The following is a 13,603-nucleotide window of genomic DNA, read 5'->3' as shown; positions in this document are numbered from 1 at the left end:
ACACACACACACACACACACAAACACACACAAAATTAGAGACTATATAATCTGCTTTGATGTAATATATTAATGTTTTATATCATGTTATAATATTCTCAGCTCTGTCAACATCATGTGTGAGGAAGAAATGATCCAACAACCAATTCTGTTCCCCAAAAAATCCTAAATCTGTGACAAAGTCCATCTCATGAACCTTCCAAAGTTTGAGTTGAGTTTCATAAAGTATCATTACTGATGAACAAGTGACTCCTGAACACACAGGAAGAACAAAGGTACGTAGGTAAGTCTTCATTGTATTTGTTCATGAAAACCAAGACTTCAAAATAAACACTGATGGTTTATTTTCAGGTTCTTTTCTTTTGATTAATGTGTGTTTGCCTCACTTACATACAGCAGGTCTGATGATGCATATTCATCAAACTTCTGCTTCATTTTAGTTTTTATTCGGTCTTCAGAGTACCGTTTGCCTTCAGCAGCTAAATCAAAGTTTAGTTTCTTAAAGATCCTCTCCAGACAAGTACAAAGATTTGGGTCTGATATAAATTTTCAAAAAAAAAAAAAAAAAAAAAAAAAAAAACACTTTAAAGAAAAGGCATCTACCTCACTTTGAAATACACGTTTACACTAAATGACTGGAAGCTGTGATTTTAACCTCCATCTCTTACATTGAAAACACATTTGAAGAATATCTTTTAATAGTCAGTATGAACGGTTCATATGGACACTTGACTGCTGTTTGAAGACACTTAAAAATTGTGAACTATCCTTTAAAGACTCAGTCACTATTTTTCTGATGGGAAACAAAGAAAGTAGTTACCTTGGAGAGTGATGACTGCAGTTGGCGGAGCAGGGTCTGTAAATAAAGACAACATTAATATATATATATATATATATATATGTACTATTTCACAGATGGACTTATTAAAATTCCAAATGTACATATTCATTCTTTAACTGAGGACAGCATGAAGTTCATAATTCAGAGTTTACAGACAGAACTGACTTAATTTATGGTTTGATTTACTGACAGTCTTTTAATATGAGTCAATACAGTCAGCACAAATACATTTAACATTTCAAACTTTAAAAGAATCCAAAAAAAAAAAAACTTACTTAAGGGAACAACTTCAGTAGGCCCTATATCTGCCAATAAACACAAAGTTAACCCACACATACAAAAACTGCGAAAATAGCTAAACCAACTATTATTCATGTACAGAGTTTCCAGCTTGAGTAGGACTAATTAAAAGGATTAGATTAGCACAAAAACAGTGAAGACAACAACAAACTGATCAAACTGATGAAACTGAAAAGTATGAACCTGTGTGCTGCAGCTTTCAGTCAGTAAAAGAAAGATGCTTACCTAAACCACCAGAAGCAGAAGAGCCGCTGTCGAGAGATTCTTTGGATCCTGTGAAGAAAAGAAAGTCCATCAAGATATGTGTTAATGTGTCCAGACACCTGCTTATATCCTATCTGTGCTTTCTGGACTGTTTTTGATTTATTTATTATACTAACAAGTATTGTGTGATATATTTTATTCCTCTGTTGCAGCTCAATGATCAATGAGTCACATCACTGTACTGACTGACATCTCCCTTTAGAGCTAAAAATAGTCCCCAACCAATACACTATTTCCTCTTCCTAAGTATACTTCCTAAAAACTACAGTGACAAATTAACTTTTTAAACATGAAACTATATTTCATAGACTATTTATCAGCAGTTTTTAAGATTTACATCTTTAGTAGGAAGCAACACGTTTCAGGTTGAGAGCTAGAGAGACAGACTCACCACTGTATTAGTTTTACTTGTTGACAATAAGAAATATATTTAACATTTTCTAAAGTTTCAATTTTAATAACAGACACCTTGGTATAGATGGTAGGTTAAAATCTCTGATGATGAACATATATCTAGTTTTTCATGATATTTGCTTATACATTGCCCAACCCTAGTTGGTAAGGTAAATCATATTAGCATACTAACATACAGTTACCATGGTAACATAACACTAGCATGACAAAAAATATAGAAGACAGTAAAGAGGCTGAACTTTTGTGACCTGCTATGACTGCACCTTCATACTGCAGTTTATTGCAGGGTCAAGGAACAAATCATGGAAAAAATTCATTTTTTCAAATTTGGCTGATATTAATGAATCAATTTAACTCCAAATGAAAACGTTGTGTTTCAGTGGATTTCTTCCTAGAATAAGAGGAAATGCAGCAGGTACTTTAAAACGCAAATGGAAATCTTCTTTGTGAACTTGTGTTACGTCATAGTGGTTTTTAAATGGAATTCTCAAAGAAAATATATTTATATTTAATATATATGAAGGAGGGAGCAGATATTTTATGCGAGTAGAAACTCAACACCTCAGGGCAGCTCCCAGCACAAATGTCCTATAAAATGATTGACAGGACTGCTATTCAGTGTGACCTATGAACACCTCATGATGTCCATGATCATAAAATAATAGATCTTTGCACCAGATAATCGACAATGATTAAACATAGCCTTTCATCTTCCTGGCATAAAGCAGGAAACATTGTAATATCTGTCTGATCTTGGTCTGATTTTACAGTCTGCTCAAGTTTCATGACTCTGTTTCCAACACAGAGTCTGACAGCAGCTCTTCATGGCCAGTTATTTCTGACTACTAACTCCACATCTATTCACACTTAACTGAGCGGTGGTCAGTCTTAATCCGCTCTCATACCTCCCGCCTGCTCACTACGTAGCTACGATGCCATGACGCCCCCTACAGTCAACCTGTGCATTCCTCTGCTGCATCTTTGAAATATGCTGAGCTGAACAGAGCCAGCAGAGTTTGAGTGTGTGGTTACTCTTTAAATCAGTTTAAAGAAATAGAAAATAAATAAATAAAAGCATTTCAAATATTTGCAAGAAAAATCTTTTTCTTTTCGTAATAGATTTACTTCTTTTGAGAAGTCAAATGTTTTATATATTTTCTTTTAAAGGACAGAAAATAAAATATAAGAAAAATATATCCCACTCAAATCCTTGTTGTGGAGAAAACACAATGATTATATGTTGTACTTACCAAATTTCCCTTTTTTCTTCAACACCACCAGCACTACAGTCACGATTGCGCCAACAAAGAGCAAGCCCCCAATCACCCCAAAAATAATGCCGATGATTTTGTTGTTGTTGTTGTTGATGTTATCATCAACACATGTATGATCTAAAACACAGAAAACATTTACATTAGTTTCACATTCAGTTCATTTTTAACAGCATTAATATTTAGCTTCATGTGACTCTCATTGTTGATGCATGGTAATAAAATGTAGATGTGATAATCAGTGATAATGTGATCAAAGTGATAAAAATGCAATTTAAAATTACACAAAATAAAATTTAAGAAAATTTAAAAACTATGTAAAGATTCAAAGAATATTCCTACTAAAATGTCCAGAGTTTTTTAAAAAAAAAACTCTGTTCTTACCAGTTAATGTTGTGTTTTTTCTCTTGTAGCTACTAACTGTGATGCTAACAGTGAATCCACCCCATCTTCAATAAAGTCAAACATCTGAACACATTTTGAATATAATAATCTCCTCCACTGATGAAGTAACTTAACAGTCAGCAGCTTTTGAGGCAGACTCTTACTGCTTTACACCCTGAGATAATAGAAAAAGGTCTGCTCCAATATGACACATAACTGATTAAATAAAGACTATCTGATTTAATACAACTAGGATCTCATTTTCTGACATTGGTTTGGTTATAAACTCTCTGATCATCTGACTGTTTGCATTTTTGCCCCAATCAACTTTGTTGCACTGTGACGAACTGCAAACTGAAATAAGAAAGTTTCTTACCCCAAGGCTTCTCAACAGACACACCAGATGCTCTGTGAATGACTTCACATGTGAAATCAGAAATGTCACTCTTTAAAATCTCCACACTGTCTCTTCTCTGGAAGGTGTCGTCTTCATTTGGTCGAACGCCTGAGGACTCCAACCCGTCCTCTTTAGTCACAATGCGGCCGTTCCTTCTGATGTTAAGGATGATGTCTTTTGGGTAGAAACCTGTGGCCAGGCAGGTCAACATGACGATTGACCCTTTGTTCTTAGCAAACACGTGCACAACTGGTGGAGCTGGAAAGAGAAAACGTTAAGATAGTTAATGTTTGAAGGGAGATTATAACGTATTATGATATAAACCAAACATGTGGTAATGTTTGTACCATCCTCATAATAAACTGATCCAATAGAATCTATTGCTACAACTACTACAACAAATAGAGACAATTCATATATTTAATTTAACTAAAGTAAAAACAGACTGATGCAACATAAACACACTACTGCTACAACACACTTAATTTTATTGTTTGTCTTTTTTTCCAAACTATTTTCAGAGATTTGAAGATCAAGGTTGTTATTGAATATGGTGTTTATGAAGGTTTGGTTCTAATAGCTGGTTCTCGTTTGTATTTGGTTCCAGGTTGGCAAAGTACCTGGATTTGCACAGCAGACGGGGAACAGGCTTCTTATTTACAGTTTATACTGTAGCTAAGACAGTATGTCTGCAGCTATCAGCTGTAACTAATGAATGTTAAAGCCTTCAGTAACTTGACATATTAACAGTTAAGTCAGGTTCAGTTTCAAAATCTCCTGCTCAGACTTTAATTTACATCATATTCATTATTTAAGATAATCAGCTTAATAGTACAGACTCAGCACTTCCAGTATTTGAAACAAGTAGCTCATGAAAAACAAGAAGGCTACATCAGTTATTTAAACCTGTCAAATACATATTCAATCAATATTTGATATCTTGTGTTTGTTGGAACTGAAGCTGAAGTATTTCTGCATTTGTTATTTAAAGCCACTTCTATAATATTTAATATAAAAATACAGAAATCATTTTCTGTCATACATACAGGCAGATACCAGCTGTTTTTCCCCATATGCCCTGAACTTGTTCAACCAGTCGATACACTCGTTCTCCAGGTAGCCTTTGGTGTATTCTTTTAGGACCTGGACTTCATCCCACTTTCTCTTGGTTGGGACTGCTATATCAGTGGCAGCAACCCACACTGAGTTGGTGTCATCAAAGGACAGGAAGTCTCGTCCGTCATAGTTGTACATGTCCACGCCACGGACAAACTTTAATGTGCCATTAGGCCCCGTTTCACCCTGACAGCCGTGCATCCACTGAAGAACATGACGATCTAAAGAGGAGTGACAGTGAAATAAATGACAAAGAATAAAGACAAGGAAAAATGCAGCAAATAATTACAATTAAAAATCATTTAAGCACATTTGAAGTCATCACTTGTTCCTGAAAATAAAACTGGAGCTTTCTGGAGAATTTGAGTTTTTAATTTCATAGAGTTAATTACTGAGTCATCAAAAACTCCCAGTCTGACACATTTCATGGATCTTACCATCGTCGGTCTGATTCATTCGTTTCTTCAGGATGTCGATGTTGACTTTGAACCACTGCTGCTTGCTTTGGCGGGACTGTGTGCCTTTCTCCCAGTAGTCTGGAGGAAGTCGGTCTTTCATCCAGTCCTGCTTGGAAACTTTTTTCTGGACATCACTGTCATAGTAGTCGATCAGCCTGCCATCCATCTGACCCATAGCTGTGAACTCATGGATGCCCGGAAGTCCGACAGGTTTGGAGAAGGCGGTGTAGATGTACGTGAGGGAGTGAATCTCTGAGAGTCACAGAGAGAAAAAGACAGACAGACATATTACAGGGTTAGGGTTAGATAAACTCCAGCAGATCTGACTTACCTATCTATTTACTACCATCAATCAGAATGTTTAGCCACATGTATGAAGCACATACACACACTCAGACAACAACCACCAATCAATAAATTCAAGGAGATTATAGAATATGCATCATTATTATCATGAAGAATAAAATGGAAATGATGTTGAACAGAGAAGTTTGAAATGAGAGCCTTTGCCAATAAAATGTATGTCAACTTGTGTTCAATATTTTTTATCATTTTCATTCTATAAAGTTTTTCCCAACAGTACTGGATGAGATTTTGTATTTTTTGCATCATTGTGTTTTGAATCTTGGGAGTTAACAGTTTTATTTCAAAGTTATCTATCTCAATATATATAGATTGTTTTCAATAAAAACCTTTCATATGAAAACAGATAGACAAATAACTCATTAAACTTTGCAGTATAATAGTGTAGTACTACAATAACTAGTCAATTAATCGACTAATGAATCAGAGAATTAATTGGCAATTATTTGAATTTACTTTTCAAGCAAAAATGCCAAGAAATTTGCTGGATCCAGATCCTTAAATGCAAGAATTTGTAGGCGGCGAGCTGATTTATATCATCATACATTAAATATCAAAAATATTTAAAATCAAAATATTTAAAGGCTTCACCTTGACTTCATGCAAAGATTTTCCACAATTTTCAAACACTTTATAGACAAAGAAAAACTCAACTATGACTCAACTATGAAAAAAGTTGAAAATCTACTTTCTGACAGTTAATTGTTGAAGCTCTGATTTATTATTTTAGAATATCTGATTAAACTATTTTAAACATACAGAAATAAATATAACCTATATTTAAATGTTTGAGTTCCAGATCTGAGAAAGATGTTTTATGTATCATTATTAACACTGAGCTAAACACAAAACTGTAATAATGAGCTTTTAAAAGATCTACATTTTACAGTCACACACATGAAGCGAGGAACCTGTTAATGAATAACTCCATTATGATTCTTAGGGATAAAGTGTCGTAACAAGTTGTAACTAACCAGCCAATAAGTCTTGAAATATTAGGGGATTGCCCACTGAAACAAGGCCAATCTGAAGGAACAGCCTCCAAGAGATCTATTATAGTTTGAAGTACAGCAAGAATGAGGAAACGGACGGTTGTTTATGAGTCTTTAACTCGCTCAACTTCATTTTATGTTGATTACAGCTGCTGCCAAATTATTCCAACAATCTGAGTTATCTATTTTTCTTTCTTTAATTAATCAAGAAACTTCAACTTTTGGATTGTTAGTTGGACATGTAGAGACATGTAGAGAACATCAGCTTGAGTTTATGAAAAATTGAGATTGGCATTTACCAACGTAATACTAAAACAAAAAGATTTGAGGTGACTTGATCAAAATCCACTAAGTCTTTTTAAGAGCAGTAATGCTTCAAACATCACTTTGGTGCAGTAAATGTTTTGTGGACATTGGAGTTATTTTATCTCTTTACTCCACCTTTACTGGCTCACTTTCAGCCCAGTACCTGCTCTCTTCTGTTTTGACTATGTGCCAACATACGCCAAGCTTTTTTGATACCGATGATAAACCTGCTGTAACACACTGTACTTTCTTTAATTTACTCCACTTTATACGTAGACTGATTATGTTTATCGTTACAATAATTATTCCAATAATCTGATGGGCAAATTTTGATAATCTGCTAATTGATTTAGTTTTCTTTTCAAGCACAAATATCAAACTTTATGTGGTTATCTGCTCCTTTTTCTTTCTTTTTAAATTCTTCTTTAGTTTTTAGGTTTTATACTGTTAGTTTTTTACTTTTCTAATAACTTAAAACAAAAAAAGGTCAGTTATTTGAGTCAGCAGGGTACTCTATAATTTTAAAAACTATTATTTATAGTTATGATGATGTCTTTATTTATGTCTGTTTATTTATTATGTCTTTATATATTTTCAAGTATCGGAAACAGAAAAATAATCCAACTTGTGTCTACATTCAAGTCAACCCACCATCTTATCTTAATACATCAACACACACAGACAACAACTAAAGATTTTACAATAGTTAATCAATTTTATCACATCCGTTTTAATGTAATAAGGTTATGGAATATGAATACGTTACAAAAACTGAAAAACTGTCCGTCTATATGAATAAATTAAACTCAAATAATCAACAGAAATCTGATAATTAAAGGCGTCACACCTGGGAATATTTTACTTTCGTTTTCAACCCGAGTCGCATTAATGTATAAAAACAACTTTCTCTTACCGCTGTTTACTGTCAGTCCCGTCCCCAAAAGGACGAAAACTGCGAAGAGAAACATCTTCTCCACTAAAAAGACTCCGTTTATGTTTCTAAACTTCAGGTAAACCGAGTATTAGACCGTGTTTTGACTCCGCGGTGAAAAACTCTCTTCCTGGTTCCCTGGTATGACTGCTCTGCCAGGTGAGTACAGGTGCTGCTTGTAAGGTAGGGACTTGTGTTGCGTTCACGTTACAGTCAAGTGTCCTACTTTAGCACTTCCAGATGGCTATCTTAAAACAACAGTCATATATATATATACAACAATAACCAGGGCTTCAAACTGTGTTCTTAATGAAAAACACACCAACTTGACCCCAACTTTATAAGTCAAAAGGCAGCCGAATTATAACTGTTTTAAAAATTAAACTGACACACAAAAAGGACATTTGTGGATGCCAAAATGACAAAATCATTAAGTGTGATTACAACTAATACTACTACCAACCAGAACTAGATGACTACATCTACAATAACTGGATTTTCAAATGCTTTCTAGTAGAAAACCACACAGGTGACATAAAACAGACTCTACTTCCTCAGGTAATTCGTTGTACGTTGGCTTGAAACTTTTACAGACAAGGGTCAGTGAACGCACCATGATGGAGACTACCTGGTTATTTGTCACCTGTTATCTTTGGGATCAAGTTGAATGTCAGGTGACCCGCCTCTAACTTACGCAATAGGACTGCAATACAGGCCAGACTGACGAGAAGTAATCAACAAGGCCGCCTGACAGATATTATATTACTATGTAGTTACATCTGAAAACATACTGAGGATAATCACTTCATCATGTTGTCTATACAAACGTCAGAAAACTGTGGAAAAATATGTTATAAGTTCTTGTTTTCTTGAGTTGATGGTGAGATGTTTTTCTTCAAGTGTCTCCCTTTATCTTATCAACAGTTCAAACTCCATCATAAACTTAATTAACTATAATGTGTAACAAAGAAATGCTTCACATACTCACTTTAGAGAAGCAACAAGCAACCTTTTAACCATTTAACTATTTTTACTTACAAAAAAAAAAAGAAAAGGCTAAAACATATTTTTGGGTGTTCAGTTTAAAGCTATTTAAGTGTACTGTCAGATTAGTCAGATTTAAGAAGTTTAATCATTAATCGATTAATCATTATCAAACTTTGGACTTTGCTAATATTACACATTAACATAGTCTATGGGTTTAAGATTTTTGACTAATTACATAGTTACACACTGATATAACAATAAGCTATAACTAGGGCTGCTACTAAATAGTATTTTCATTATTGATTCTTGATTATCTGACATTTGATTGGTGATCAAAGCCCAAAATGACATCCTCAAATGTTTATTATTGTACAAAACCAAGAGTCTGGAAAATCTATGGGATTAAGATTTTTGATGAGGATCAATTATATAGTTACTCAATTAACTGACTTGTTTGACTTGTTTAATCTATTAAATGTGTCAAAATGGTGAAAAATATTGATTATTGGTTATCAAAGCCAAAGATAACATCCTCAAATGTTTAGTGTTCTGCACAACTAAAACAAATTCAAGTTTACTGTCAAGATTTGTCAGATTTTTCTCTTTAAAAAAAATGATGCAAAACAATCATTATAAAACTAGTTATATATACTAGATATTCAATTTAACAGTTGGCAGTTAATCCATTAATCAATTCATTGCTGCAGCTCTAATCATAATCAACTTATAAGAATAAGAATAATTGTACTTTTTTTAGGTTGTTGATGATTTTACACTTTTTAATATGAAGCAGGTTACTGGCTGCTGCAGATCATTTACACCAACACTCATAAACTGTATTTAACGGACATATTTTAGGATATAAATGTATTAGATTGGACAGAAACAGGTAAGAGGGGCAGCATTTGATGAAACAGGTAACTGTAGTGCTCTGTATATTTGACCTGTCTCATCAAAAATCTAACTGCTGAGACATTGAGACGGGGTTGTTGGTCGGGCCAGGATTGAAAAGTGCCTCATAACTTCAGATAAGAGGAGGAAACTGTGCAGGGGGAGGGGTGGGTTTTATGTAGTGCCGTTACATCCAATCAAAAATCATTCAGAGCTTGTTGCTAGGCAGATTTAAGCTACAGAGGTTTTGCAGTGCCGTTACATCCAATCAAATAATTCAGAGCTTGTTGCTAGGCAGATTTAAACTACACAGGTTTTGCTCCTGACAGTCCAGGAGTGACAGGGATCTATGGATACTGTATGTATATGAGTTTAGAAACATAAAATACCTCCTGGACTAAATAAAGATAATTTTATATCATACGTGATGTATGAATATGTTTTTCATATGTGGTAGAAACTTCCTATTTAAACTGTAAATAATTGTGTAAAGGTAATTACATTTACTTAAGTTAATTTTGAAATGCTTGAATATTTCCATGTGATGCTACTTTCTACATCTCAGAGGGAAATATTGTACTTTCTACTCCACTACATTTATTTAACAGCTTTAGTTACTTTTCAGATGAAGATTTGACACAATGGATAATATAACAAGCTTTTAAAATACAACACATTGTTAAAGATGAAACCAAAAAGCAGTGTGTAGTTGACTCACATTTCAGATGTCTATGAGTTGTTAACAGCTCCACCAAATACTGATTTTTTTCCCCTCTAAACTTCTCACATGCTTTCATTTCAATCAGATTTGTGTATCAGAACTTTATTTTTCGTCTTTCCTCTCCCATTAATGATCTAACGACCCCTCAGATTTATCTGCTGAATGAATACTTATGTACTTTTACTGTAATACTTCAACTACATCATGTACTTTTGCTTACATATGATATTTCTTGCAGGACTTTTACTTGGAACATTTTTACATTCCTGTATTGATACTTTTATTTTAACATATGTGAAGCAGAAGAAGTGTTTCACTTCTAATGTTTACTCCAAATATTTAGAAGATCAAATGAGATCTCTTTAACTCTTCATACACTTCACTGAAATCCTCAAGTATGAAAAACATCTTTATAACCTAACCTGTGGTGTCTTATAGAGCTGAGCAATAATTAAACCCTAATATTGTTTCACCTTTCAGTGGAATCATATATTGTAAAGTATTGTTATAAAATGCAGATAATAGTTTTTTTGTGGTACAAGTAATTCCAATGAAAATGTTCAAAATTAAGGAAATGGAGTCAAAGGTACATTATTATTGTTGTTTTATTGTTTTTGTTTTTTGTTGGGTTTTTTGGAGCTTTGTGAAACATGAAATGTGTTTAGGAGTGCCAGTAGACAGCTAAGAGACAAACATCTCTAAAACTGGACAAATAAAACTACATTGTGTTCCTTCACCCACCAGTGCTTATTGAAGAGAATAATAATGAAGTCTGTGAGAAGGCGTTGGTGCTCCCAGAGGCCCGAGAGTTATGTACTCACTGCCAAAAAGAAACTGATCAACATACCTGTGGTGACTGCAGCTATAAATACTCATACCTCAAAACCATGAAGAAGGTGCAAGCTGACACAAGCATTGGTGTATTTCCAATGACTCCAGTCTACTGAAATAAAGGTCTATGTTTGGTCATAATGCTTCTGCTCTCCTTTAAAAGTAAAATGATTGTAGTGAGATTCATCCAATCCACACTGGCTTCCTAAAAACATAGAAAACACTGATTTAAAACAGCTGTGATTTACGATACACTAATTTAATAATGTGCAAATAATGTATGAAGAAACAGTATGAAGGAATCAAAAAACCAACCCTTATCACTCTTTATTCATTGCTTATACTCAAGCCAACAAATTAAAACATGTGCAAAGGCCTACATAATATTATGACTATATACATATATTATTACAGTTTGTATTTGACTGCTGCTTGCCGTTTGTCTCTCTGTACATTCATACATGAAATATAAAACAACTCTCACTGCTTTCTGAGTCACATCATGAGACTTTGCAGACTAATTGTTTGCCGTGTTGGATTAATATAAGCCTACTCAACACCGTTTTCTTTCATTTAGATGTTTGTTTTTATCATGTTGAATGTTGATCTGAACATTAATTAAAATCTGCCTTTCTGTTCTTTCATATGTTCCTCAAACTTGTGCGATCTTCCCTTCATCTTGTACTGCGTCTTATCTTTACAGGCAGTGATCCACTGGGCAACTTTTCAAGCAACATTTGGTTGCCATGACATTGCTGAGTGTATCACCGCCTTTATATGTTTACTGAATTCATCCTCTTCTCATCTCCACTTTAACTCCTCTTTCCCCCCTCCATCTTCAGTTCCACTCCTCTGTGCTCCCCCTCCCTTCATCCCTCCATCAGTCCACCTCTTCCTCCCAAAGCGAAAGCCGAATCCCCCTTTCTCTCTGCTGACAGCCTGGAGCCCTCCAGCGATGGAGGTCAGAGCTTCGTTCCTCTTCCCCCCGTCCCTGCCCTCACCTCCCTCCTGATAGTGCATGGTCTCCATCAAGTAACCCCCGGGGAAGGGCAACAGCGGCGGGGCCATTGGGTCTCCTCTCTGGGCCCTCAACAGCGCCTCCTCTGCTTCTCTGGGCTCCATCAGGGCGGGTTGGTCTTCGGGCCACATAGCCCAGGCTTCAGGATAGACATGCCTGTTATTCTTCGGCTCCTCCAAGGCAGACTGGAGCTGCAACAGGGCAGATTCCAGCTCAGGTGTGTCCATGGTGGGCAGGAAGGGAGTTGGGGAGTGGGGGTATGATGTGACGGCCAATGGGATGGAGCAGAGGAGGGCGAGGGAGAGGAGGGTGAGCTGTGAGACTCCGGGATGCAAAGAAAGTCTCATCTGGTGAGAGAAACAATTCAAGATGGAAAAAAGGTTATTTCATATTTTTATTAGTTGTTTCTTTGCTTTTTACCATCCTGATTTTATCATCATTTAAGTATAACTCACAATACTGTAGCTCATGAGACAGCGTAAGAGAGAATTAATGACATTATTATCACAGTGTGAAAATGAAAGATATTTACAGAAGAGAAATTACTCAAAACATGCAGTGATAGCACCTAAAGTCTTAGAATAAAAGAAGGTGCAAAACAGGTCCAGCTTTTCAGATTTTCACCTATGTCCAAAATTATTATTATTGTTATTATTATGGTGCTACTAGATCCTAATGCATATCAAAACCTACATAGCCGTTTCTTGGGGGTCCCAAAAAACTCATTAAGATAATCAGTTAATTCAGATTTCTGCAGCCAGGATTTGTCCAATATAAAAACAAAGAGATCACTGCACTGGCTACCTGTATCTTTATATTATGCTTTCCTGTAAAGCCTTAAAATAACCTGCATCTTCATATATCAGCAACTGCTTTTCATTTCATGTCCCAACAAGAACTCACAGATTTTCCACTTTCTTTTCAAAGTTACTGAAGTGTCCCACAAGGAATCTGATGCAGCTTTCTGTTTTCATGGCCCTCTGGTATAATCCATTGATGCACTGCTTTATCAGCAAATTATACAACAAACAGGCTCAAGATAATAAAATGATATAAGAGGATTAATTTGTATAGTTTTACAAGATTTTGCAGATAGTTGCTTTTGTGTTGAGTGTACTA

General features: G+C 35.0%; 1 protein-coding gene across 1 annotated transcript in view; it reads right to left on the bottom strand.

Moving 5' to 3' along the window:
- Positions 1–8,153, bottom strand: part of LOC128374690 (class I histocompatibility antigen, Gogo-B*0201 alpha chain-like) — a 34,496-nt gene extending 26,343 nt beyond the window's left edge. Inside the window, exons 1-2 of the mRNA XM_053334947.1 lie at positions 8,019–8,153; positions 5,424–5,696 (exon numbers count right to left, since the gene is read on the bottom strand). Coding sequence (XP_053190922.1) covers positions 5,424–5,696; positions 8,019–8,073 — 328 coding nt within the window. The 5' untranslated portion in view covers positions 8,074–8,153. The remainder of the gene's footprint in view (positions 1–5,423; positions 5,697–8,018) is intronic.
- Positions 8,154–13,603: the final 5,450 nt, after the last annotated feature.

The sequence above is a fragment of the Scomber japonicus genome, chromosome 15 (genome assembly GCF_027409825.1).
Source record: "Scomber japonicus isolate fScoJap1 chromosome 15, fScoJap1.pri, whole genome shotgun sequence".
Lineage (NCBI taxonomy): Eukaryota > Metazoa > Chordata > Actinopteri > Scombriformes > Scombridae > Scomber > Scomber japonicus.
This window is presented reverse-complemented; position numbering and strand designations above follow the sequence as displayed.